Consider the following 13,481-nt stretch of genomic DNA (forward strand, 5'->3'; position numbering starts at 1 on the left):
CAGAGCTGCAGCCCTCTGAAGGCCTGCCTGGGGCTGGGGACACATCTCCAGGGGAGCTGATGCACATGCATGTGGGAGGAGGCCTCAGCTCTTCACCACTGCCACCTCTCCTGGGCTACTTGAGTCTCCTCATAAAATGGCCACCAGCCTCCTCCAAAAGAGTGGTCCTAGAGAGAAAAGCAGCAGCCACAATGTCTCTTAAGATCCAGCCTCAGGAGTCAAACTCCATCATTTCTGCAGTAGCCTTGGTTACGTAGAAGCTCTGTTATGGCTGAATTGTGTCCTCTCAAAATGTCTATGTTGAAGCCCTAATCCCCAGTACCACAGAACCTAACTGTATTTAGAGAATGCCTACCTTTCTTCGTCCCTCCCCTCCTCTCTCCTCCCCTCCGCTCCCTTCTCCCCCATTCCCTCCCCTCCTCTCCCCTTCCCTTCCCGTCTCTCTTTCTTTCTTTCATTTTGAAACCGAGTCTCACTCTGTAACCCAGGCCGGAGTGCAGTGGCGCAATCCCAGCTCACTGCAACCTCTGCCTCCCAGGTTCAAGTGATTCTCCTGCCTCAGCCTCCTGAGTAGCTGGGATTACAGGCACCCACCATCACGCCTGGCTAATTTTTGTATTTTTAGTAGAGATGGGGTTTCTCCATGTTGGTCTCGAACTCCTGACATCAGGTGACCTACCTGCCTCAGCCTCCCAAAGGGCTGAGATTGCAGGCGTGAGCCAATGTGGCCCTCTGAGAATGCCTTTAAAGAGGTAACTAAGTTAAAATGAGGTCGTTAGGTGGGGCCTAATCCAATCTGTTGTCCTCCTGAGAGAAGGCAATTAGGACACAAGCAACACCAGAGGAAAGACCATGTGAGGACATAGTGAGAAGGCAGCCATCTGCAGGCCAAGGAGAGATGCCTCAGGAGAAGCCACCTGGCCAACACCTCTAAAACTCGAGAAAATCAGTTTCAGCCAGGTGCAGTGGCTCACCCCTGTAATCCCAGCAGTTTGAGAGGCTGAGGCAGGAATATTTCTTGAGGCCAGGAGTTCAAGACGAGCTGGGGAAACAGCAAGACCCCATCTCTATTTTAAAAAGAAAGAATTAAAAATTTAATAAAGGAAAATTAATTTCTGTTATTAAGCCCCCGAGTCTAGAATTCAGGTGCCCACCACCATGCCTGGCTAATTTTTGTATTTTTAGTAGAGATGGATTTTTGCCATGTTGGTCAGGCCAGTCTTGAACTCCTGTCCTCAAGTGACCAGCCCGCCTCAGCCTCCCAAAGTGCTGGGATTACAGGTGTGAGCCACCAGGTCTGGCCCAGCCTGTGCACTGTTGAGTGTTTAGCAACATTCCTGGCTTCTGCTCGCTAGATGCTTGTAGCAGTTCTCCCCTCACTCAAGGTGTGATACTCGAAACTGTCCGCAGACATACCAAATGTCCCCGGCGGCGACAGAATCGCCCTGGTCAAGGCCCCCTGTCTTGGTGGTGCTCGCCCTTCTCCAGCAGGCAGTGAGGTCACAGCTCCAAGGCCAAATCTTAATGGCAAAGCCCATACAGGTGAGGGAGAAAGAATTAGAATGGAGAGCAGAAATGCATGAGGTGGTTTTTAAAGGTCTCATCCTGATTTATATATACTCTCAGTAATGGGATAATAACAGGATTGTTTGACCCTAACACTGGGATCCTGCTTTTTAAAATTTAACACTATATCATGAAGGTCAATACATTTACTGCATAATGGTTGAGAGTACAGGCTCTGAATCAGACAAACCTGGGTTCAGATCTTAACTCCACACTTACCAGCTGCGGGACCTTGGCCAAGTTCTTGACATCCCTGTGCCTCAGATCCCTCACTTACAAAATACGATATGAATGCCATGTCTCTAGTTGATATACTGAATTTTTATTGTTGTATTGTTATTTTTTATTGGGTTTAAAAAATATATTTTTGGCTGGGCATGGTGACTCCCACCTGTAATCGCAGCACTTTGGGAGGCTGAGACAGGAGGATCACTTAAGCTTAGAGGTTTGAGACCAGCCTGGATAACATAGCAAAATCCCATCTCTACAAAAAATTAAATTAGCCAAACATGGTAGCATGCACCTGTAGTCCCAGCTACTTGGGAGCCTGAGGTGGAAGGATCAGTTGAGCCCAGAAGGTCGAGGCTACAGTGACCCATGATCATGCTACTGCACTCTAGCCTGGATGACAGAGCAAGACCCTCTCTGTCTGTCTCTCTTTCTCTAAATGTGTGTGTGTGTGTGTGTGTGTGTGTGTGTGTGTGTGGAAAATATACATATATGTAGAAAATATATATATTGGCCGGGCGTGGTGGCTCAAGCCTGTAATCCCAGCACTTTGGGAGGCCGAGGCAGGTGGACCACGAGATCAAGAGATTGAGACCATCCTCGTCAACATGGTGAAACCCCGTCTCTACTAAAAATACAAAAAATTAGCTGGGCATGGTGGCGTGTGCCTGTAATCCCAGCTACTCAGGAGGCTGAGGCAGGAGAATTGCCTGAACCCAGGAGGCGGAGGTTGCGGTGAGCCGAGATCACGTCATTGCACTGCAGCCTGGGTAACAAGACCAAAACTCTGTCACAAAAAAATGTATATATATATATATATATATATATATATATATATATATATATATATATATATATTTCTAATCCACAGTTGGTTGCCTGCACAAATGTGGAGCCCACACATACGGAGGCCCAGCTGTATCTATTTCTTGTTATAAATCCCAATATCACAGAACCAGATATAAATAAGGCTTTGTGGGCCATATAGTCTGTGTTGCAGCTACTCAGCTCTGTGTTTGTGGCACAAAAGCAGCCATAGATGATACATACATGAGTAACTGTGGCTGCATTCCAGGAAAACTGCCCCTTCCGTCACAGGCGCTGGGCTGGATTCAGCCCCAGCCAGGGCTGTAGTTTGCCGATCCCTGCTCGACCTCACGTTTCATTCACTCCTCACAGTAGCCCTTTATGATAGAGACTCTTCATGCCCCTAAACGGTATGTGTGGAAACTCAGGCTAAAAGAGATCAAATGACCTGCCCGAAGTCACCAGCTCTTCTGTGGCACAGGAAAAAGGTCTGGAAAGAGACACATGACCGTGGGTGACAGCACAGTTAGCGCAGGAGGAGGGAATGGGGTGGCCCTTTCTCTTTCTAGCCCTTCTGTGATGCTCTCACTGCTTTTCAGTGAGCGCACACATAGCACTGTGTCATTTTAAATTACATAAAATGGCAGTCTCTGGGGAGAAACAAACAGGAAGGCTAATGCGAACATATTCTTGAGGCCTCAGTGAAACTCATGATGTCTTTTGTGCTCTCTGCTCATCTCACGCCTTAGTGTGGACCAATGCCATGAAACCGTCGGAACAGTCAGTGGCCGAGGGGATTCCTGGGGCAGTTCCCACCGCAGAGATTTATATGGAGCAGGACCTGGCCCAGCAGGACAAGGTGAGGAAGGGGCCTGGGGAGGGGCGGAGCTGCAGCAGCAGGTGCTGCTGCCTGTTCTCAACTCGCCAAGGCCTGTTCTCTTCTGTGGCCCAGAAGTGCCCTTATCCTGCTTCCAGGAAACCACCTCTTATTCCCAAGACATTCAACCAACTGTTTTCTTCTAAATTACGACCTCCACAACCACTGTTTATTAAGCACCTACTGTGAGCTAGACTGCATCCTGTGCACTTGACATTCATTCATTCATTTAATCTTTGCTGCCTTCAAAATAGATTTTTTTATCACCCTCACTTAACAGTGAGGAAACTGGAGCTCAGAGAGGTTAAGTAATTTGCCGAAAGTTGCATAGTACAAGGGGCAGAATTGGGATTCCAACCCAGGTCTGGTTAGCTTCTAAACTGGTGATGGAATCCACCACTCTTCCATCACCAGCTTCAAAGTTAAACAGACCTGAATTAACCTCCCTAGCAGGAGGAAGTGAGAGCTGAAGTCAGAGATGGCTGAGCAAATGAGAAAGACTTGTTAAAGAACCAGAGATGTGTAGACAGGGAGAGAGACAGGTCAGAACAGATGAATGTCAGCAAACCTGGTGAGGATGGATCCAGGTTGATTTCACCTCCGTTAGCCACAACCTGAAAATTGTATTATAATTGAATACTTTTGCACCAACCTAATACTAAAAGCAATAGTCCAACCATGCCTTGCTTCCCCTAAAGATCAGGGCCTGAGCCTGCAGCAATTCTCAGAGTTCACAAGAAGCAGAACCACCTGGAGCTCCTGACACATGGGAGTGACATGTCCAGGAATCTACAGCAATGTTGAGTAAGGTGAGAAGCCAGGTTTGGATGCTCTGTCAGTTAACCAGCTGGCCTGAAAGTTAGTGGCTTAAAACAGCAATTTAGTCCGGGCGTGGTGGCTCACACCTGTAATCCCAGCACTTTGGGAGGCTGAAGTGGGTGAATCACAAGGGCAGGAGTTCGAGACCAGCCTGGCCAATAAGGTGAAACCCCGTCTCTACTAAAAAAATACAAAAAAAATTAGCTGGGTGTGGTGGCACATGCCTGTCATCCCAGCTACTCAGGAGGCTGAGGCAAGAGAATTGCTCGAACCCAGAAGGCAGAGGTTGCAGTGAGCCGAGATCACGCCACTGCACCCCAGCCTGGGCAACAAAGCAAGACTCTGTCTCAAAAAAAAAAAAAAAAAAAAACCCAGCAATTGATTTCCCACAATTCTATGAGTTGCCTTGGAAGATTTCCTGCTAGTGTCTTCTGGCTTCACTCAGGCAACTGCAGTCAGCTGGTGGCATGGCAGGGGCTGATGGTCTCAGAAGGCCTCATTCTCACGTCGGGGACCTTGAATGGGACACCTGGAATTGGTTTTTTTGTTTGTTTGTTTGTTTTAATTTCTTCCCATAGACAGATTTATTTATCTTATTTTTTTGAAGTTTTTATAGAGTTTTTATTAGTTTTTTTTTTTAATTTTCCATAAGTTATTGGGGTACAGGTGGTATTTGGTTACAGGAGTGAACTAGCACAACCACTGTGGAAAACAGTGTGGAGATTCCTTAAAGAACTGAAAGTAGAACTACCACGGGATCCAGCAATCCCACTACTGGGCATCTACCCAGAGGAAAAGAAGTCGTTATTCGAAAAAGATACTTGCACACGCGTGTTTATAGTGGCACAGTTCACAATTGCAAAATCATGGAACTAACCCAAATGCCCAGCAATCAATGAGTGGATAAAGAAACTATGATATATATATTCAGTGGAATACTACACAGCCATAAAAAGGAATGAATTAACAGCATTTGCAGTGACGAGATTGGAGACTACTATTCTAAGTGAGTTAACTCAGGAATGGAAAACCAAGCACTGTATGTTCTCACTGATATGTGGGAGCTAAACTATAAGAACACAAAGGCGTAAGAATGATAATGGACTTTGGGGAGTTGCGGGGAAGAGTGGGAAGGGGACGAGGGATAAAAGACTACAAATATGGTACAGTGTATACTGCTTGGGTGATGGTGCACCAAAATCTCGCCACTAAAGGACACCTGGAATTGTGAGCCCTCTCTGCACATGGTTCTTCATCCCGGCTTCCTCATAGTATAGTGGCCTCTGGGTTTCCAGAGGGCCTGGACAGAAGCTGTACAGCCTCTTAAGAACTTGCCTGGAGACCACTCAGCATCGCTTCTGTCACTTTCTGTTGGTCAAAGCAGATCACCGGGCCAGGCTAGATTTAGGGGCTGGGAAAATAGACTCCACTGCTTGATGGCAGAAGCTGCAAAGTATTTGTAGCCATTTTTGATCCACCACAGTTGTTAAGCTGGAGCTAAGATGCAACCACATTTCTAAATTTTTACTAGTTATGAACTATTTATGCCCGGACTTACCAGGACTCCTTCAAGTGCAAGTGATAATAAACAAATTGGTTTAAGAAAAAATAGGCTGGGCAGTGGCTCATGCCTGTAATCCCAGCACTTTGGGAGGCCAAGCAGGAGGATCACTTGAGCCCAGGATTTCAAGACCAGCCTGGGCAACATAGCAAGACTCCATCTCTGCAAAAAAACAAAAAAAAACCTTAGCCATGCATAGTGGACCTTGCCTGTAGTCCCAATTACCAGGGAGGCTGAGGTGGGAGAATCACTTGAGCCCAGGAGATCAAGGCTGCAGTGAGCTGTAATTGCACAACTATTCTCCAGTCTGGGTAACAGAGCAAGACCCTGTCTCAAAAAAAAAAAAAAAAAAAAAGAATAAAAACATTTTCTGGCTTATCTTATTGGAAAATGTAAAGGCCAACCAGCTTCAGGCATGCCTGGATCCAGGAGCTGAAATGATCAGACTGCTCCTTGCTGTCAGTTTCTCTACTGTTTCCCTAATAGTTTTGCTTTCTGCGGCAGACTGGCTTCTTATGTTGGAAAACATGACTGTAGACAAACTGAAGTTCCGTTTAAAGTTTATGATCCTAAAGGAAGCAAGAGCTTCTTCCTCTTGTAAGTAATACATGAAATCTCTGAGAAAATGCCGGTTGACCAGCCTGGGTCATGTGCACATGGCAGGTGGGACAGGAAGGATTATTGCACATCACTAACCCTTCCACCAAGACCATGTAGGGGGCGCTCCCTCAAGGAAGTCACAGGGTCCTCACCAGAAAGGCAGGAACCATAGCTGTGCACCATGAGCTGGAGCCTTCTATACTTCAGCGCCCAGCATGAGCGTGGCACACACTCAATACACATTTGTTGTGTGGATGCTGAACAAGCACCTGGCTGGAAATGGAGCTGTTGGGTAACTCCTTGGATGAAGCAAGGGGCTGCTCAGAGCATGGAATCTGTTTGAGGCTGACCTTCAACATTATTTCCACAAGTACGCACAGGGACCCAGAAACAGACCCCAGGCAGCAGTGGGCTCCATCATGGCCAAAACCTGGAAGGTCAAGCTCCCCGTGGTAGGTCTAGAAACTGCCCACCTGCTTCCTTCCAACCAGCAGAAAATTGCATGGAGAGCAGGGTTTCCTCTCAAAGTAACTGATCAGGAACTAGCTGCCTATGGAACACATCAGGGAATTTTGGTTTTCAGTCCTCCTGATATTTTATTGATGAGTTCTGGTGAGAAGTTTGAGGGATTTTTTCCCCCCTTTTTTGGGAAACCTAACATTCTTCGGCTACAGTGCTTTTTCTTTTGGAGAGATGGAGGACTGGGTTAACGACACCTGTGGGTATAGCCTGCCAAGCTCAAAGTTTTTTCCAGCCTGAAGTTTACAAGAGCCTACGCACATAAATCACCGTTCCCCTCTCATTTATTTTTCATGACTCGGTTACCTGGAATAAATTTTTATGTGAATAACCAAAAGAGGCAGGGAATTACAGAAGAGGGGAAAGAGGAAAAGCTGTTTCAGAATGTATTCAATGTGTAAAGTTAAACAGCCCCGTTACAGGCAGAACGTGGTGAATAGAGTCATTTCCTTAATTACCTTTCCTTCGTCCCCAGATGCTGGACTGAGGCCTGGTAAGTTAATTCCTAACAATATTATAAATAAACTTTCTGGCAACAAAAATTCCCAAGCAGGTTGGTGTTTCTTAATGTGAAAGTGTAATTTTAGGGGAAAGGAAAGTTTCTGTCCCTCTAAGGTATGCACATGCATTATAGGAGTCTATATGCAAGTAGACATTTTAACCAAACTCTGGTCTCTATGAGTTTCCAAGTGACAAAGAGAACCCCAAAGTCTGCCTTTTCCCTGCCTGCCTGCTCTCACTTTCCCAAAAGAATTACACTATAATTTTCCTACCTGTTTTTTTTTTTTTTTTGAGACAGAGTTGCACCCCTGTCCCCCAGGCTGGAGTGCAATGGCGTGGTCTCGGCTCACTGCAACCTCTGCCTCCCAGGTTCAAGCGATTCTCCTGTCTCAGTCTCCCAATTAGCTGGGATTACAGGTGCCCACCACCATGCCAGCTAATTATTCTTAGTAGAGACAGGGTTTCACCATGTTGGCCAGGCTGGTCTCAAACTCCTGACCTCAGGGGATCCACCCGCCTCAGTCTCCCAAAGTGCTGGGATTACAGGTGTGAGCCACTGTGCCCATCCCCTACCTTTTTTTTAATGGGCTCAGCCTTACACCTAGTATGCTTCCCATCTGATCTCCACCCAGGATGAAATAATTCTGCTGCTGGGAAAAGAGATCAGCCGTCTCTCAGATTATGAAATTGAATCCAAATACAAAGACGTCATAATAGCAAACCTGCAGAACGAAGTGGCTGAGCTGAGTCAGAAGCTGTCGGAGACCTCCACTGCCAGGCAGACTGAGCGGGAGATCGCGCAGAAGTGTCAGGTTCTGGATGAAGACATCGACGCCAAACAGAAAGAGATCCAGAGCTTGAAAAGCCAGGTGGGTGGAGCCCAAGAGGTACAGCATGGCTCTCAGGCCAAGGCCCAGGAGGCCCCAGGAGTACCAACCAAGGTGAGCCACCCAGAATTAGGGAACGGGCGGTCAGTGGAGTATGGTGGTTAAGAACACAAATCCACAAGGCGGAGAGACTTGGAAGTTTCCTAGCATGGTAAGAACAAGATCCGCATTTGTTCAGCACCAGCCATGTGCACGAACTAGTGCAAAGCACTTTAACTTATTTATTTACTATTATTATTATTGTTTTGAGATGGAGTTTCGCTCGTGTTTCCCAGGCTGGAGTACAATGGTGCAATCTTAATTCACTGCAACCTCCGCCTACCAGGTTCAAGTGATTCTCCTGCCTCAGCCTCCCAAGTAGCTGGGATTACAGGCATGTGCCACCGTGCCCGGCTAATTTTGTATTTTAAGTAGAGACAGGGTTTCTCCATGTTGGTCAGGCTGGTCTTGAACTCCTGATCGCAGGTGATCCACCCGCCTCAGCCTCCCAAAGTGCTGGGATTACAGGGGTGAGCCACTGCGCCCAGCCCTTGTTTATTTAAACCTCACAATCCTCTGACACATCATTCTACAGATGAAGAATCTAAGGCAGGCCCAGGCTGGGCATGGTGGCTCATGCCTGTAATCCAGCACTTTTGGAGGCTGAGGCTGGCAGATCCCTTGAGGTCAGGAGTTCAAGACCAGCTGGCCAATATGGTGAAACTGTGTCTCTATTAAAAATACAAAATTTTAAAAATATAAAAATTTGCCAGGTATGGTGGTGCACACCTGTAATTATCCCAACTACTCGGGAAGCTGAGGCAGGTGACAGTGAGACCCTGTCTCAAAAAGAAAAAGAAAAAAGTCTTAAGTCAGGCCCAGAGACACCTGGGAACTGCTTACAGCTTGCACAGCACGTGAGAGGTGGTGGTGCACTTTGAACTCAGGTCCGCTTCCTTGTAGACCCCATGTTGTCACCCCGATTTCCTATTTCCCCACAATGCTGTCACTTCAGTGATTGCTTCTCACCCCAATCCAGCCCCAGCCAGGGAGAGCTATGGGCAGTTAGCTAAGTGGGGAGAAGGAACCCCGAAGGCAGTTAGTTACTGGTTCACTTACAGGAAGTTTCATCAAACCAAAATTCTTCACCTGGAACTTCTGAATTTACCAGTCATGTTCCCTTCTCTTGAAACTTGATTCGTATTCCTTTTTATTTTAACTTTAAAATTGACCAGTGATATTGTATATCAATTATATCTCAACAAAGTTGTTAAAAGAGAAACGGACCACTGGTGAATTTCACCCTCAGTGCATCATGCTGCTTAAACTGTGGTTGTCCCTTGGGCCTCTGTTCGCTGATTCACTGCTTTTGGCCTCTCCCTTCCGTAACGCAATTCAGGGTGCACAGTTTAAGCCCTGGAAAAAACCCTAGGGTAGACATGGTGAACCTAGGAGAGTCTTTTAGGGACTATAAGCTCCGCAAGGGCAAGGGCTAGACGTAGTTACCTTCTAGAATAGGACAGCGTCTATTCATTCGTTCATTCATTCATTCATTCAAATATTTGTTGAGTGACTACTCAGTGCCAAACCCTCTTCTGGACTCTGGGAATTCGGCAGAGAACAAGGCTGACCTGATCCTTGTCTTCCTACAGTGTGTTCCGATGAGGGAGGCAGAGTAGACAAGAAGAGAGACAAACATATGCCCTAATATTAAAGCAGTGACCCTCCTTCAGACCTGTTTTTGAAAGAACAAGGAAAGTAGCTGGTCCTGGCCAGGCGAGGTGGCTCATGCCTGTAATCCCAGCATGTTGGGAGGCCGAGGCGGGTAGATCACAAGGTCAGGAGATCGAGACCATCCTGGTTAACACAGTTAAACCTCATCTCTACTTAAAAAAATACAAAAAATTATGCCTGTACCTAGCTACTCAGGAGACTGAGGCAGGAGAATCACTTGAACCTGGATGGTGGCGGTTGCAGTGAACTGAGATTGCACCACTGCATACTAGCCTGGGCAACAGAGGGAGACTCCATCTCAAGAAAAAAAAAAAAAGAACATAGCTGGGAGCTGGTTCTATAGGAATGACTGCTGCAGACAGCTGCCTGGACATGTCTCTAACTTATCGAGGAGCCGCTGTCTCTTGATCTGAACCCAGTTTTGGAACCAGATCTCCATGTTCTTCAGTAACTCCCATTTCAGAGCTTTCCTGCACTAAGTGAAGTCTTGTCCGACTACAAGGTTAAGGATGAGTAATTGTCACATATCTTTGAGTCTGTGTTCACAAGTCACATATTGGGCATTGTTTAAAGTGCCCACATTATCTGGAAACTTGTCTTTTCACCAGGAAATTATCTAGAAATAATTAATCTGTGGCTGGGCGTGGTGGCTCACACCTGTAATCCCAGCACTTTGGGAGTCTGAGGCAGGCAGATCACCTGAGGTCAGGAGTTCAAGACCAGCCTGGCCAACATGGTGAAACCCCATCTCTACTAAAAAATACAAAAATTAGCCAGGCGTGATGGTGTGTGTCTGTCATCTTAGCTACTTGGGAGGCTGAGACAGGAGAATCACTTGAACCTAGAAGGTAGAGGTTGTAGTGAGCCAAGATCGTGCCACTGCACTCCAGCCTGGGCAACAGAGTGAGAGTCTGTCTCAAAAAAAAAAAAAGGAAAGAAAGAAAGAATTACTCTGACTTATTAATATTCCTTCCTCCACCTTGATCTTGACTCATAACTGAAAGATGACATTTTGTAACAAAGCATCTCTTACATAAAGGATGCATTTGGTTTGAATCCAAATCAAGTTTCATCTGCTCACATTTTAGTCTCTTAAATATTTTATTGCCAACAAAACATTCGAGCAGACGTATAAGCCACATGGCAGGTTGATTTATTGTTCTGATTACTTGTTCTCCCGGGTCTCCTGAAAGTGCGTGCCTATCAATTTGCTGCTCTCAGAGAGCCCTTCGATCCAATACAGTACCCCAAGACAATGTGCCATGTGGTCTGTGCTGCCTGTGCTGATTAGCAGCTGAATTCGTATCTTGAAGCAATCAGTCTTCCTAGCACTATTAACTTTCTTATGACCCAGTGCCCATTTTATTACACAGTATAACAGGCACTAAATACCCGGGGATTTATGCCAATTATAGACAATAGGGATATTTATTTTGGTCATGAAATTGATGAAGATGTTTAATGACTACGTGGTGTTTTCCCACAGTCTGAAATCCTACAGCCCTGATGCTTAGATTGAAACATTTCCTATCTGTCACACAGCGCTGGAGTCTTTGGGGGATGGGTTTTCCCATCCCTTCTGGAAGTTTCTCTGTGTTGTGCCTCAGGTATACAAACAAAAGCATTAAGCTGAGAAGAGCTGTAACGTTTCTTTTTAAGTTCCAAGTACCTTTTTTATGGGGAGTTGCATGTCCCCACAGAGAACAGAAGAGGTGAAATATTTTTTTTTACTCCAAATTTCCAAAGTCAGACCTGCAAAAGTATAGCCTTGGAGAGCATGGGGACATTGCAGCTTGTGTCCCTCCGTCTTCTAGTGAGCACCCCTTCTCCAATATTAGATGCCCAAGGGAAAATGTAAGTCGTGCATGAAATGAGCTGTATAAATTGTGAAACCTTAATTTTTTTTTTTTTTTTTTTTTGAGACGGAGTTTCGCTCTTATTACCCAGTCTGGAGTGCAATGGCGCGATCTCGGCTCACCGCAACCACCGCCTCCCGGGTTCAGGCAATTCTCCTGCCTCAGCCTCCTGAGTAGCTGGGATTACAGGCACACGCCACCATGCCCAGCTAATTTTTTTGTGTTTTTAGTAGAGACGGAGTTTCACAATGGTGACCAGGATGGTCTCGATCTTTTGACCTCGTGATCCACCTGCCTCGGCCTCCCAAAGTGCTGGGATTACAGGCGTGAGCCACTGCGCCAGGCCTAAACCTTAATGTTTCTGTTAATTCTACCACGGAGTCATAGCCGGTTTTCGGAGACAGACACTAAACACAGACTGTAAGCGCCACCTGGTGGCCAGGTGCACAGCGCACCATATCTGCATTGCTGGAGTCCCCCCACTCCCACCCTGTCATATCTTATGATATGCCTGCATCATGATGTGAGGATTAGCAGGGATTCTTGCATCTCCTCTTATTGACAGTCACACTGGTGTTTTAAGTGAGTCACACTGGTGTTTTAGGCAAGGCTCACAAATGCACACAAAAATATTATCAATCTACCTTCCTGGAGACAGGCAAGAAAAGCAGAAGCTAAGACACACCATGAAATAATCACAGCTAGTATCTATGTGGTGAGCCAGGCAAGGTCCGAGTACTCTTCCATGTATGCACTTACTAAATAATTTCAACAATCCTGAAATTATGACTGTCGCCGCACCCACTTAAAGAATTTAAAAAATGGTCAGAATTGGTGTCCTCCCTATTTTCATGCAGATACAGATTTTGCAGGTTGCCACCTGGCTCCTGAGTCCCTAGGTGCTCTATGGCCTCTGGTTCTTAATGGTGGTTCCTAGAGCCACTTGATAAGATGGAAAGAACTGGAAGCACGCAACCAAAGCCTGGATTTGGATGGTGGCTCTACCACCAACTGATCCGTGCAATCCCAAGCAAGTGAGCTCACCCCTCTGAGTCTTGATTTCCTCACTTGCAGAATGGGAGCTGATATGGTCTGGCTGTGTCCCCACCAAATCTCAACTTGAGTTGTATCTCCCAGAAATTCCACATATTGTGGGAGAGACCCAGGGGAAGTAATTGAATCATGGTGGCCGGTCTTTCCCATGCTGTTCTTGTGATAGTGAATAAGTCTCACAAGATCTGATGGGTTTATCAGAGGTTTCCGCTTTTGCTTCTTCCTCATTTTCTCTTACTGCCGCCATGTAAGAAGTGCCTTTCACTTCCTGCCATGATTCTGAGGCCTCCCCAGCCATGAGGAACTGTAAGTCCAATTAAAGTTCTTTTCTCCCAGCCTCGGGTATGTCTTTATCAGCAGCATGAAAACAGACTCATACAGGAGCATTCTCAGGAGCCTCCTGTGAGGAGGCCATGAGGCTCTATTGCCATAGTGTCTGTGAGTGTGCTTTGTAAGCTCTAGAGTGTTCTATGAGATATAAACTATTGCTGTCA

The 13,481-nt window shown here is 46.3% G+C and overlaps 1 protein-coding gene across 32 annotated transcripts in view; it reads left to right on the forward strand.

Annotated features, from left to right (window-relative positions):
* Nucleotides 1–13,481, forward strand: part of FHAD1 (forkhead associated phosphopeptide binding domain 1) — a 148,624-nt gene that overhangs the window by 41,255 nt on the left and 93,888 nt on the right. For 31 of the 32 annotated variants that reach the window (XR_013519807.1, XR_004745736.3, XR_008482586.2 and 28 more), the window contains 2 exons: nt 3,351–3,460; nt 8,111–8,347. Coding sequence is in view for 27 of the 32 variants with exons in the window: in XM_035307802.3 (XP_035163693.3) it covers nt 3,351–3,460; nt 8,111–8,347 (347 nt within the window). In the remaining 5 variants the exon portion in view is untranslated. Of the gene's footprint in view, nt 1–3,350; nt 3,461–4,176; nt 4,288–8,110; nt 8,348–13,481 lie in introns of those variants that run through there. The other variant, XM_035307823.3, reaches the window with a different exon arrangement.

Source organism: Callithrix jacchus, chromosome 7 (genome assembly GCF_049354715.1).
Source record: "Callithrix jacchus isolate 240 chromosome 7, calJac240_pri, whole genome shotgun sequence".
NCBI lineage: Eukaryota > Metazoa > Chordata > Mammalia > Primates > Cebidae > Callithrix > Callithrix jacchus.